Below are 15555 nucleotides of genomic sequence, written 5' to 3'. Positions count from 1 at the left end.
ATTGGTCATAGCTGATGTTAGCACAGTTGTTATAACATTTCTTTATCATTATGTGGACCTTTTTGGATTTCCGGAAGCTATGGAAATTAAATATCTAAAACAGGAAACACATTAGGAACATTGTTTTGTTTACATCCTTCAAAATGGTCTATGGTATTTCTGACTATATTCTTTATTTCATTGATTTGAGTTATGAATCACAGTTTTGCAATACTTTTGTGTTTCACCATACTTCAGCTGGTAAGTTTGTAACGTAAATTAATGGTATCACGACAACCCTAATATCTGTTTATAAAATCTATTTGTGTAAATCATTGTTAGCTGCATGTTAAAACACCCTCCCAATGTTAGAGGAAAAACAAATCAGTGCACAGCCAGTAGTTGGTGCTAAAGTGTTTTCTTTTTTAATGTAAACATTTCATTGGTCGGTCAGAAGACTAAACCCAGCAGTACAGTGCAGTATCACCCCAAGGGAGGAAAGAGAACATTCAGTGCACTGAACAAAAAAAATCCATCCACAGCAGAGAAAAAAAGAGGAGGAAAACGGGAAAAGAAATCTGGGTTAAGTAACAGGTCATGGTTGAATAAAAGAGTGTGCATGCACCACACACGCACACATCTGTACACACACTCTCGCACATGATCAGTTGAAGAGAGTGAGATAAAAAGAAGCGTTCAGTAATTCACTTATATATGAGTCAGAATTACTGTCTTATCGTTTACGCTCTACAGTCGGTAAGCTAGTTCATTTGTATTCATAGCCCAACATCGATAGGGTGCACAAAGTGTGGGGCGATACAAAAAGATGTAAATACATGCGCTTATTATTATATAAATAAATAAACTACATCATAATTTATACAGAAATGAAACGATTTGAACTATTTGTGCTCATGTTGAGTGAGAATGTTGTCAACGTCACAATTTGTCAAGAGGCTTCATTCGCTGAAAGGCATTTTTACGTCTCAGCCTGAAGCCAACGGACAACTTTGGCTTAAGACATTCAGTTTCTCAAATGACATTCAGCTCTGCTAAAGGATTCCTAGTGTAATGTGCTCTCGGTTTTTAGAAAAGCCTGCTTTTGAGATCATTTTCATTTAGGATCAAGTCAGCACTCACGCAGATGTAACCCTTCGTGCGATTTCACCCGACAAACACTCTCACTCGTCGTGACTGACACTCACACACATGCACTCATGCGTAAAGCATCTATGCCCGGCCGAACGCTCATTTTACACTATACATGCACACCCGTACGTTATTTACTCCAGCAATGTACTGACCAACTACAAAAGAAAACGGGGGATCAATAATCTGAACAAAAAATAAAAATAAAAATAAACTGACAGTGAAATGAAATTAGGGAGTGCCTTGGCCAAAGTCACAGGGGGTGTCAGTTCGGTCACTTGTTACCGTTTTATTTTTGCAGGGCAACAAGTGCATTGGGAGCTCAGTAGAGGCCACAGCCGCGCAGGTTGTTGGCGATGATGATGTCGGTCACAGCATCAAAAACCACCTGGATGTTTCCGGTGTCTGTGGCGCAGGTTAGATGACAGTAGATCTCTTTGTTAGGAGAGCGGTTCTTCGTTTCAAACTGACCCTGAATGTACGAGGCGGCCGCTTCGAATGTATTTGGGCCTGCAGAAGAGATTAAACATGATGTCAGAGTTTATAAATTTCTCATTTTACATCAATGTGAGGTAGGATTGGGCGATGTCGACCAATTTGGCATCGTACAATGTCTAATGTGAAATGAATGTGATAGATGCTGGCATCGTCGTCGTAGGAAGCGGTGAATTCATTCTTTATGATTAATTCATCAATTCATAACGAATTAATTATTTTGTATTTTGCTTACCATTTCAATACCTGATCACCTGATAAATAAAGATAAGTGACACACAAATTACCATCCGTTAATCACTATTTCCACGAGACTCTGGCATGAATAGGCAGAGTGGTCTGTATCGTTATAATGGCGTTGACAAACTTGGTTGGTAAAAAAGGTGCACAACCAACAGCAACCAACAGTATCTGAGGTTTTCACTAAAACTATTACAAAGTACAAGCATGAAAGTGAAAGATTGAAGCAGTGTACTGACGGTGTGACACGTTACCTGATACATTCAAAAGACCGAGGAGTTGTTAGATAGAGACCAGATTAATTAAATATTACGTTTAACAACTATAGTGAGAGGTAATCCAGCAGTACATCCTTAATAAACCGCTCGACGTGCACTGCCCACAGGAGTTTGTGCTCAAAGCACCCGCTGACTGCTGGAGCTCAGACGCATACATACGCTGCAGCTCATGAAAGAGGGTGTGTGTGTGGTCACGTGATCCTTCAGCGATATAGTGTGGAAGGAAGGCTTTTCAGAAATGCTGACGTGGATTGTTTTTGTTCTTAAATGGCATTTTAAAACTAAGACGTATTAGTGCAAACGAGGCCTGAGTGTGTGTTTTTCGTGAGTGGGTTGCTGCTGTGACGGCGTCGGAGGATCGCTCAGCATCGTGATGTCTAGCATCTGGCATCATCTATCAACCCAACCCTTTTGTGAGGTTGATGTACCTGTGTATTCCGGGAAGCAGATACTCAGAGGAGATTTGACAATCTTTTCACCAAAAAGGTCTTTTTTGTTGAGGAAGAGGATGATGGAGGTGTCGACAAAGAACTTATTGTTGCATATAGAGTCGAAGAGCATAAGAGACTCGTGCATACGGTTCTGCAGAGGAAGAGAAAGAAAAGAGGGCGAATCAAACATCTGCATTTGGAATCTGGATATAAACACATTGACTCTTAAAGGAACACTCCACCTTTTGTTTTGTTTTGTTTTTTGGAAAAAAGGCTCATTTTATAAGGAACCTAAATGGTTACATTTTACCATTTTTTAATCTATTCAGCCAATCTCTGGGTCTGGCAGTATCCCTATTATCTTAGCTTAGCATTGAATCGGATTAGACCATTAGCATCCAGAAAAAAAGTTCTGATAATTTTTTTATTAAAAGCTTGATTCTTCTGTAGTTACATCGTGTACTAAGAAAGTTGGAACTTAGTTAAATCATTGGTCATATGTGGCACATTTTTGCAATAATAGGCAAAAATGCACTATATACTTAAAATAAATCACAGAATAGATGATGATATTTAACTGTATCATTTGAAATAATTAAATCAAATGGGTAAAACATTTTATTTAAAGAAATAGTTTTTAATTAGTATTTAAAATGACTATTATCAGTATTTAGATTTTTGATCTCTAAATAGAATCTTTTAATGTAACCATGGACCACAAATTGAGTACATTGTTTGTCAGGAATGGGGATAAGACAATAAACAACCAAGGCTCATTATAGATACACACCCCTGTATATAATTCTGAAGAGAGCAAAATATGTCCCAGCAGGAGGTTCATTTTTTTTTTTGCAGTTTTTGTTTTCGTGAATCCACAAGAGGCCGCTGTTTATGCTTACCATGCTCTTACCCTGTTATTTACTTGTTTTATTTATTTATTTTATTTTTTTTGCCTTTTGATTTTGGTTTACCAGCTTTCTGGAACCGTCGTTGCAGTCAACTACTCTTTGTGTCTGAAGTCCGCCAATGTATGTGGCGAGGCACTGGACAAACTAGTAACAGCAGAAAAAGCCGTCCACATTGAAGTAAGTGGTCAACTGGTAGCATGAAAAGAATCGGTAGCCAGCGCCAAACTGCCCCGTAGCGTTTGTTTTAAAGACAAAATGCAGCCATGCATAGCTATGGCTACATGATTAGCACTCCAGATATGTATACAGGTATAAGTTTTAATGTATGAACGTTTTCACAGTCAGCCTGTGTTACAAATATTTGGCTGAGATACAATTATTAAAAATGTGAGTGTTCAAAAAAATCTCAAAAATTTTAAATGGTCTAAATTAAGCTGATGGCAACGCTCATTCCTAGAGAAAATGACGTTTTTAATTATTTACATTAGGATATTTACTAAATATCTCCATGGAAGATGATGTTTATTTAATAATACAATGATTTTTGACATAAAAGGAAATCAATCATTTTGACCCTTACAATGTATTTGTGTTTATTGCCAAATACCCATACAACATAAGACTGGATTCAATCAAATAATTCATTTTCTAAATGTACCTGACCAGACTTTTAGAATATACTGGTGAAGTCGGTAATTGAGCTAATTTAATAATTCAGATCAGTTTCAGCTTTTTGTCAATGTAAAATTAATTATTATTACAAACAGCAAATTAAAAGATAAAGATGTCTTTTTTTCAAATTAATTTACTGTGAAATGTCATAATGTGAGAAAACAAGTAGTGTAAAAGATCAGGCAAGTGTAGAGAGTGGTAGTTTTCACCGTGGTCTCATCTTCATGGAGCATTTGGTCGTATCCGCTCATTGCCACACAGAAGATAATGGCTGTCACATCCTCAAAGCAGTGAATCCATTTCTTCCTCTCTGATCTCTGTCCTCCCACATCAAACAGCCTGAGGACAAACATCACACACTCTCAGGACACATGTGAAGCCATATACACGCATGTGTGCACACACACAACACTCAAATCAAGCAGGTCAGAATGCATATTAATACACAAAGTAGGTCAACTAAACATGAAACCACACCGATGAAGGGAATTCAAATAAATCACCATATTTTCAGTTCCTTATTCACAAACACACTTTGATGTGATTCTACATCTAAGTCCTCTTTCAACTCAACGAGAGATTCATAATGATCTTTTGCAATGATTTATTTTCTAAAATGTCACTTTTCTACTTAAAATTCATATTAAAAATATAAGATACAAGTCAAAAATGTTTTGATACAAGTTTCAAAAAAGCTTTACATAAATTATATTATTTCAGAAAAACGACTTAATGTATAAGTGAGTGATATGACAATATAGTCTAATGGTGATTATTAAAATGATTCATTAGTAATTATGTAATAAAGGTCAAAGACAGAAATGGCCTTTTAAGCATTAAATGAGAAATGTGTAATAATATTTGCATGTTTAAGAATTCAATCTACAATACAATTTGATCAAAACATGATAAATATTAATATTTATAACTTATTCTTTAATATTTTTAATAAGTAGTAGCTAGGATAAGTATGTTTTTCATTTTTACACTGAATGATGCCGGATCACTGGATTATTCATTCATTCATTTATTTCCTTTTCGGCTTAGTCCCTTTATTGTCGCCACAGTGGAATGAACCGCCTACCTATGCACTATACACTCCAAAAAAACATAATTTTTTTGCTTGTACTTAATTAAAACGAGCTGAAACAACACAATTCTTGAGATTTCATTGAGACAACTTAATTTTTTATGTTCAATTCACATAAATTTGTTAAAAGTGTGAAGTTAACTTAATCCATTTGTGTTGGGTCAACATGAATGATTTATGTAAAACCCTGCATTTTTTACAGTGGATGTTTTACGCAGCGGATGACCTTCCAGCCGCAACCCAACGCTGGGAAACACCCATACACAGTTGCATTCACAAACATACACTACAGACAATTTAGCTTATTCAATTCTATCCTATAGCGCATGTCTTTGGACTGTGGGGGAAAACGGATCACCCGGAGAAAACCCACGCAAACACGGGGAGAACATGCAAACTCCACACTGAAATGCCAACTGACCTAGCCGGGGCTCGAATCAGCGACTTTCTTGCTGTGAGGAGATCGTGCAACCCACTGCGCCATCATGACGCCCCATCACTGGATTATTTCACCCATATTTTGAAATGTTTTGAACAAAAGTCATTTAAATCATTTGTTTAAATGTTTTCAACGTATATAAAATCACAAAGTTTGATACAGGTTTTACAAGGTGATATTAATGTGACATACATCAAGTCAATTTCTCCCTAAAAAATGCAATACTGAATAATAAGTAGTAATTATTATTCAGTATTATTCAAAGTTATTATCCATTTTCTATTAATATGAATTATTATTATTTATTATTAATTCTTCTTCTTACTGTTATTATTATTATCATCATTTTAGGATGCACAAAAAAATGCAATAATAATAATAAAAAAATATATTAAAAAGTTTAATTCACATAAGACAATCCAAACTCAACATACCTAAAGTTAAGATTCTTGAATGAAAAGTGTGTCTCGACAATGCCAGTAGTTTTGACTCGGGTTCGGAGAATGTCTTGTTCAGTGGGCAGGTAATCTGGAGAGCCGATGCGCTGCAAACTATCAAGGTAACTGAAACACAGAAGGTCCATGTGTTATTTAATGACATATAATAGGCCCACTCTTTGGATTATCATGATTGTATTTGTGTGTGTGTGTGTGTGTGTGTGTGTGTGTGTGTGTGTGTGTGTGCGTAGACTAATTCACCTAATTTCACCAAGTTGTTAATGGGACAACAACTGTCTTAGCCAATTAGCTCTTGTAATGTCATCACATTTAAAACAGCTTTGCAAAAGTACTGTTTAAAAATATACATTAATTACAATAGTTTGCTTCCATAGTTTATTATAGTAATAATAATGTGCATTTTGCTTTATGGCTTAGCTTTTTAACACAGCAAAAGAAAGGTCACTCTAGTTTGCCTGGATGAGATAGCCAAGGTGCTAACATTGATTGAGACCGGGTTGTTGTCATGAGTACATCTGTCACTGGTAAAACATTGGTCTAAGAACCTTAACCACTTAGTAATAATGTGACTACCATATATATATGTGTGTGTGTGTGTGTGTGTGTGTGTTTATGTGTGTAGAAACTGACTATTGTGCAGAGTCGTTAAGCTGATACTCTCGTGAGCGGTTGAAGCATGCTTGAGTTCCAGTATCAGTCCACAAACGAATCATTGCAGCCAGCAGCTCTGTGGAGTACGGCTCTGTGTCTTCCATACGACCCACCACATCAAAAACCATCTTAGCATCTGCCTGCAAACACATGGAGAGGTTTAAAAGGGCGAATTGCATCGGCAAGCACGATTTCATACACTAGGTGTCACTGTAGCTCAACGCATTATGCGAGAAAGAGGATTGGGGTAAAGCAAGGTGAGGTCAGTCACCGAGGAAAATCTAATGCAAACATTAAAGAACACTGAAAATCAAAACAAGTGTGCACTGGGAGATTAACAGTAAGAACATTAACTGTTGTGTTCTGCCACTTTGTATTGTTTTTACTTACTCCCACAGCCATTTATATTGAAGTTGATATTTAGCCGCACCACACATCTAGTTTTTATAAGGTGAGTTGCTAGCCAAACGCTCAAGCCCCAATCTGGAGGACCAGGACATACACACATACACTACAGACAATTTAGCTTTTCTATTGTTTTTACCAACTTTAAATTTATATTATTTATTAACTTATACTATTAATAAAAGTATGTGATTAATTATACTTCCATAATAGTACATATTTTAATTCTAATAAAAGTCTAAATATAAACTATTAATTATATTAAACTATTAATAAAAGTCATTATACTATAACAAAAATATATATTATACTATACTATTATACTAATCATAAAAGTCTATATATACTATTTCTATTTTATTATACTATTATAATAAAATATATACATTAGACTATACTATTTTAGAATAATACATACTGTTGTTAAAAGTCTATATATACTTTTAATTACCTTAAACTATTAATAAAATTCATATTATTATAATATTATGAATGTGTGTGTGTATATTATATATATATATATATATATATATATATATATATATATATATATATATATATATATATATATATATATATATACTATTAATTTCCAATGCTGGGATGTGCTGGTAGGGCATCCGATGCCTAAAACATATGCTGGATAAGATGGAGGTTATTTCCGCTGTGGCGACCTCTGATTAATAAGGGGACTAAGCTGAAAATAAATGAATATACTAATAATAAAAATCTATATATACTATTTATTCTATTATACTCTCAATAAAAGTCATGAAACCCGAACAAAGTTTGTATGGAGTATTTGTATTTGGACATATGTCGATACTCAACAATTCAATATACTGTGATAATGAGTGTGCACAAAACCGATAATGTGGAAAATAAATATTTATTGTGTAAACCTTTGAGAACATTCGGATTGTTGGATTAGTGGTCTTTCATCACAGCAATTGCTTGAAGGCTTAATAGACTGTCTATTGTCAAACGGGAACATTTTCACATTATAATCTGGCCTACGACATAAAATTTCTGTCACTATTTTTAATTGTAATGCTGTTTATGTTAATTTCTTAGTCAATGCCTAATGGCAAACATCATAATTGTAATAAATGGAGGTAAAAGGTAAAAAAAATCCAGTTATTGCGAAATCTACAAAGATTTGCACTACTTTTTAAAATAAAAACTGTAATATGCCTTTTTCTCACTGTTGATTTTAACGCATTACCTAATGTTTACTAACAAGACTTTATTGTAAAGTGTTACCTATTGTACTTCTGCAATTTATTTTATTAAAAACATTTATTTTGAACATCTGAAGATGGCGGTTCATTCCACTGTGGTGACCCCTGATAAATAAGGGACTAAGCCGAAACAAAATGAACAAATGAATGAATTTTGCACTGAACATGTATAGACAATAAAGTATGTTTTGGTTATTAAATCTGTTAAAATAACCTTTGTTATTGCGACAATACTATATATCATGATAAAAACTATAATATTTTGATACATTTGGAGATTTATCAATAAAATTTGATTGCATACTTGGAATCTTCTTCTTTTGCCACACCACTTCATTAGTCAATTCGCAAGTGTGTGCATATATGTTCATGTGTGTATACATACTAATCTGTCCTTGTCTGAGTACTCTATTCCAAGAGTTTCCATGGCTCGCAAGATGGCGGAGAGGCTCTGAATGGTGTTGCTATAGACCACAGGTTTAAACTGCTTTACATCATCTCCAGAGAACCCATCTTCATGGATAATCCTGACGCAGACACACAACAGATGAAAGCCATTATAAACACACACACAACATGCAAACACGAAAGGTCAACGGCTATAATGCATGTATATATCCATATGGCTGGGATGTGTGGTAGCAAAAATAGTATGATTAGAGATTATGCAATGAAACTGCTGCGTTTCTGAAGACTCTATAGTAGTTGTTGGTTGTTTTAATATTTTTAACCACAAGTTAAACTGTAACCATGTAATAACTGCATAACAGTAATAAAAAGTTAAAGTGTAACTAGTGTGAGTGTATTTAAAACCTCAAAATATGCCTACGGTCGGAGATATAGTTGTGTGAGATTTGAATTACAAAAACTTTGTAGGTGGAGTGAAATGAGCTCATGTATGAAATAGATTATTTGTTTATTTAGAACACAATTAATTTGTTTTAAAATGCAGTCACTAGACACACACCCGCACACACACACTTTTAAAAAACAAGAGTTTTATATTTGTATCTTGTTAGTTAAAGTGATGTTAACTATTAATAGTTTTTTATGGTTATAAACAGCTTTTAAGCGAAATATTCTAACGTAAAGAACATTTTAATAATCTTTAAAATGGGTTTTTATTCTATGATAAGGACTTGCTTGTGCAATGACAAAGCTTTTACTGAAATAAAGGTTATAAGGATGGCATTGAGGATCAATCTTTGGTTCCAAAAATAATTTTTCAATGAAATGTTTTTTAAACAATCTTTTTTTTTTTTGTCTTAGTATGAAAACCAAATGCTAAATAATAAATGGAAAGGTTATTTGTATGTTAAACATCCATCATGGAATCACACTCTTAAAAAATAAAGGTTTTATTTTCATGAAGAACATTCAGCATTCACAGAACATCTTCATTTCACAGGTTTCTTAACCCTTTAACTGAATTTTTGGATTGCATTTCTTAACTCCTAATGTCGCTAGTTAACACACTCGATGGATATTTTTTTTATCCCATAATTTCTAAATATCAGCCTCTACCAAATGGTAGATATGTCAGTTCATGGTAAAAGTACTGGAATGATATACTATGAAAAATTAGGGGAAAAAAAAGAAAAGACCAATTGCTTTAAAAGCATAATAAAAATAAAACATTTTTAAATACGAAATCACCTTTATTTTTATGTATTTTTGAAGAAGTATGCCATAAAATATTTCAGATTCTCATTTAATGTTTTCTTTTTTGTAGAATAAAGCCAAAATCAAGTGTAACAGGGTTATATTTGTTGATTTTTTGTAAACCAATAATGCTGTGTGTAAACCATTATTTAAAACAGCCATTCTTTAAATGACTTTAACACTCATTATTTAAAACAGTCAAAAGATGGTCAACCATTTGGTAGAGCGGGCAGTCAAAGGGTTAATAGGGAAGTTTCTTTACATTATTAATATGTTCTTGACTCAAAAACAAAATGTGTCCTCTACTGCAATAAAAAAAAACAGTGATTTAATTTATAAAGCTGAATGGATATGTAAGGTTTGCCATGGAACCAAAGATGCCAATAAACAGTTTTAATATTTTTAAGGAGTGTATATGTGCATCCGTAGTTATGAAATGTAAGGTTAGGTGGCATAGTCCCGGTAAATCCGTTTAATGGGCGGATAACGCTAAACGAGACTGCAGGGATCAGGCACTAAAAGCCACCCATTAAGATTAATACAGAGAAAGATTCTAATGCCTCTCTCTCTCTCTCTCTTACACACACTCAACACAATACACAACACACACACACACACACACACTCATGAACTCTATGTCTCTCAAGCACACACAGAGGACAAAATGAACACAGGCCTTAATGCATAACATGCCACAGCACACAGATTAAATGCGCATGACGAAAACGTGAAACGTTAAGGAAGTTTAGAGCCCCGACCGTCAGAAACAACTGCAAGGTGCACGGGCGCTCTCGAGCTTCACTGCACACATGCGAATAACACACACACACACACACACACACACACTGAACAGCGCTGTCTCATGGGGAGAGCCTGTGTTTCAGCACTACCACACACAGAACAGCGCGAGACAAACACTTTCCGGTCTTCAACATCGCCACGAAGCGAGCAGAAAACACACAGCAGATGTAAAAATACGAGAAGCCGCACTTACTTCATCTGTTTGACGATGGTGCTCTTGCCCGACTCCCCTCCGCCTGCGGAGACACAGCCCGTGTCAGTGCCACACACACACACACACACGCTCACACACACCTGCAGGCAGCATCCTCATTCCCCGATCCCGCTCCACTTACCCAGCAGCAGTAATTTGACATCTTTGGCTGCGCTTATTCCGTCCTCCTTCAGGTTTTTCTCGATGGCTCTGCTGCGATCCAGAGCCGCGCGCTCCTCTGCACTTAACGTGCATCCCATTGCAAGACCGAGAGTCGGGACGCGCGACAGCTGTATCCCAAAAATCCGTCTCTGTCCCACACTCTCTCCTCTCGCGCTCGCCGAACAGTCTGCCGATCGTTGCTAAAGCATCCAAACCGAATCGAGGTCAGGGACAGGCTCGCGCTCCGGCCTCTGGATTGGGAGGAGGTCGTCCTGCTCGCGCTCCGGATCGCGGGTGTCTATTGGGCGGCGGCAGTGACAGCCTGCACGAGCTCGGCTCATCCTGTAGTTCCCTCCTAATGCGCGAGGGGCAAACCCCTCTCATCCTGACGTCACAGCAGAGCAGGGTATGGCGCGAGAACATCTGCTTTGTAGCAGCCGAAATATAAAACACTGAAGGGGTTTGATTTGCTTCTGGGTGAACTGGATATTTGGATGTTTGATTTATTCACAATTATTTTAACTTACTTAAGTGGAACTACTGTAGGATGATATATAATGTATATTTGTGTGTGTTAAGGGTTTCATATTTGTATGTTTCTGATATTTTTGCAGTTTCATAATAATAACAATATGAATTTATTCATCTTTTTTACACATTAACAGAGTATTCCACTCAGCATTTAATCTGGGGTTGTCCATATTTTATACCGTCCATATTAATTTGGTCAAAACCAGTTTGCGTTTCTTTTATTTACTGAATAAATTCATTCATTCATTCATTTTCTTTTCGGGCTTAGTTCCTTTATTAATCAGGGATCGCCACAGAGTAATGAACCCCCCACAGTGTAATGAACCGCCAACTTATCCTGCAGCGGATGCCCTTCCAGCTGCAACCCAGTATTGTGAAACACCCAAACACTTGTATTCACACTCGTACACTACAGACAATTTAGTTTATTTAATTCACCTACAGCGCATGTCTTTGGATTGTGGGGGAAACCCACACCAATATGGGGAGAACATGTAAACACAGATATGCCAACCGACCCAGCCGGGACTTGGACCAATGACCTTGCGGTAAGGCAACATCACTACCCACTGCTCCATCATGCCTCCCCTTAATACTAATAATGCACATTAATATTACTTTTGTACTAATTTACTAATCCTAATGATTAATATAACTTTAAAGAAAGCCGGAAACATGTAACCATTGACTTCTACAGTGTTTGTTTTTCCGATTAAAGACGTCAAAGGTTACTGTTTTCCAACTTGCTTTAATACCTTCCTTTTTGTGTTCAAGGGAATAAACTAAAACAGGTTTGAAAAGTGAAGGGTGAGAAAATGGTCCATTTTCATTTATGGGTGAACTATCCCTTTAAGCTACTAAAGACTGGCAAAAGATAGTCTTCCAATCTGATTGGCTGGCAGCAGGTTTCTCTAAGCAAATCTGATTGCTCCACTCACATACTCTGAATCACAGACCTGCTTCAAGTGTCACTTGCTGACATGAAAAAAAATGTAAATGCTTTAATTTTTTTTTTTTTGCTGGAAAATATGCATGGCCTTGTATGACAATGTTTTTATAATAAATTTTTGCATTAAATAACCCATGATTCCGATTTACATATATTCATGAAAAATACAAAACCCAACATTTCACACGCCAGGCCAATTGTTGGCAATGTCAATTGTAAAGAAACACTAACCGTGTGAGTCCTGTAACCTGTCATTGTTGTTTTGATTGTCAGGTACAATACTTGCTCATGTCTATAGGATCAACACATAATATGTATGCACACAGGTGGCTCTGTGACACAGTGGTTAGCACTGTCGCCTCACAGCAAAAAAGATGCTGGTTTGAGCCCCGGCTGGGACAGTTGGTATTTCTGTGTGGAGTTTGCATGTTTTCCCTGTGTTCACGTGGGTCCAAAGACAGAACCGAATAAACTAAATTGGGTGTAGTGTATGTGTGTGAATGAGTGTGTATTGATGTTTCCCAGTACTGATGCGGCTGGAAGAGCATTCGCTGCGTAATAACATATGCTGGAGAAGTTGGCGGTTCATTTCATTGTGGCGACCCCTGATTAATAAAGGAATTAGGCTGAAGGAAAATGAATATATGAATGAATGTATGCACACAGCGGCACTGTTTTCACTAATTCATATTTTGTAGTTTCCACAGAAAGTAACAGTATAGGCCTATAGTCTTTTAAAAACGTTCACTTTCAAACACGTGTAACCGTTCACATTTTCAAATCCCTGATACTCAGCTGTTGTGTAAATGAACAGCCAGTGCCCATAAACCATTTCCAGTTTTTAGATTTTTTTTACATGCATAAAATGTATCCTGTTTAATTTTTTTCTTTATTTTATAAAATAATGACGAATACTGTCATGTTTACGTAGATGCTTGTTGATTATCATCCCCATTTTCTTTTCCAGTCATTGCTTCAGCTGTTTAGTTGATGTAAAGTGAGTGACTGTGCTTTTGTTGGTCTCCATGGCAACCTATTATACCTGTATATCCTCATTTCTTTTTTTGTTCCTCCCTGTATATACACTGCCCTGACAAAAGTCTTATTGTCCATCCCAGCTGTAAGATCAACAAATAATAACTTGACTTCTCTAATCATTTGGAAAAGTTACAGAAAATAGATTTTCCTGATGAATTATGTTGAACTGCATCCTAATCATAACAAATACTGCAGAAGACCTACTGGAACTGACATAGACCCAAGATTCTCAAAGAAATCAGTCAAGTTTGGTTAAGGAAAAATCATGGTTTGGGGTTACATTCAGTGGGGGCGGTCTGCAGAGTGGATGGCAACATTAACAGCCTGAGGTATCAAGACATTTGTGCTGCCCATTACACTACAAACCACAGGAGAGGGCAAATTCTTCATCAGGATAGTGCTCCTTCTCATACTTTAGCCTCCACATTAAAGTTCCTGAAAGCAAGGAAAGTCAAAGTGCTCCAGGATTGGCCAGCCCAATCACCAGATTTAAACATATTGAGCATGTCTGGGGTAATATGAAGGAGGAGACATTGAAAATGAATCAAAAGAATCTTAATGAATTCTGGGAGTCCTGCAAGAAGGCTTTCTTTGCCATTCCAGATGACTTTAATAGTAAGTTATTTGAGTCAGTGCAGAGATGTATGGATGCAGTCCTCCAAGCTCATGGGAGTCAGACACAATATTAATTTATTTTTCCACTGCACCATGACTTTAAATGTTATACTGTACATTATTTATGTTAAGTGACAATACTTTTATCATAGCAAAGTCAGACTTTACTGTCCTAATTAGATAATTAAAAATCAAGGCATGATCATATTTTATTTTGATAAAATGAGCGTAATCTAGAGGCCTTTGCCTTTCATATAAGCCACTTGTGATACCAAATGATCAACTAGAAGTCAAGTTATTATTTGTTGTTCCTAAAACTTGGATAGGCGACCAGACTTTTGTCAGGTAGTGTATAGCCCTTAGCTTCATTTGCTTCTAGACATTTTTTTTGTCAGTCTAAGTGGGTTGTGTTTAGGTATTATTTAGCAGTTTGAAACAATATATTGTAAAGAAAATAGAAAAACAAAATACCATAACCATTTTCTGTTCATAATTAATTAGACCAACTCAGACAATGTACTGTTTTTTAATTCAACATGAAAAGTTGAAGCAGAGATCGATGTCCCATATTGCAGTTTAAAAGAGTAAATAAACAGAAGACACCCATCAATTATGAGGAACTATTACTTATCAGATATGATTTTACCGCATACTTTAAATCAGGGGTTCCCAAACTCTTCAGCCCATGGCTGCTAAAATAAGTGGCTCGCGACCCCCAAATTCCTGAGAGGTGGTTATAAATATAAAAACGTTGCTCACACAGGAATAGGCCTATATGAACACTAGCATTCTGACAATAAAAAAATGTGCAACAACCATATAGTGTTTATAGTCACTTAATAATTTGTTTAATACTAACCTCAACTAATGAAACTGGTGGGTACAATGTTTTCAGCACAAGTCTATTCTTGGTTTGATTTTGGACATCGCCACTCAGAGAACATCCTCAATATTCAGTTGTGGACTGTATTTATTTTGGATGTATTTGATTGCCATAAAGGTGTCAGAAAGTTTAACCTAGTGCTATAAAATCAATCCGCTGCAGCTGACGCTATTGCTGTGTTGTTAATATAACGTAAACACACCAATCCAAAAATAATTTACAGGCTGATGGATTTTCATTTGCATGTTGTCGTTTTTATACAAATAATTTTTTTTTTTATCTTCT

The 15555-nt window shown here is 36.0% G+C and overlaps 1 protein-coding gene across 1 annotated transcript; it reads right to left on the bottom strand.

Annotated features, from left to right (window-relative positions):
• Positions 1-381: 381 nt before the first annotated feature.
• gnao1b (guanine nucleotide binding protein (G protein), alpha activating activity polypeptide O, b) lies at positions 382-11430 on the bottom strand. Its single transcript, NM_200828.1, is given in 8 exon segments — positions 382-1638; positions 2570-2723; positions 4362-4491; positions 6116-6244; positions 6770-6930; positions 8822-8963; positions 11093-11135; positions 11235-11430. Coding segments are annotated over 8 exon segments (1065 nt in total). The 5' UTR covers positions 11353-11430; the 3' UTR covers positions 382-1450.
• Between the last annotated feature and the right edge of the window lie 4125 nt (positions 11431-15555).

This window comes from Danio rerio, chromosome 7, assembly GCF_052040795.2.
Source record: "Danio rerio strain M-AB ecotype USA chromosome 7, GRCz13ab, whole genome shotgun sequence".
NCBI classification, from domain to species: Eukaryota; Metazoa; Chordata; class Actinopteri; order Cypriniformes; family Danionidae; genus Danio; species Danio rerio.
This window is presented reverse-complemented; position numbering and strand designations above follow the sequence as displayed.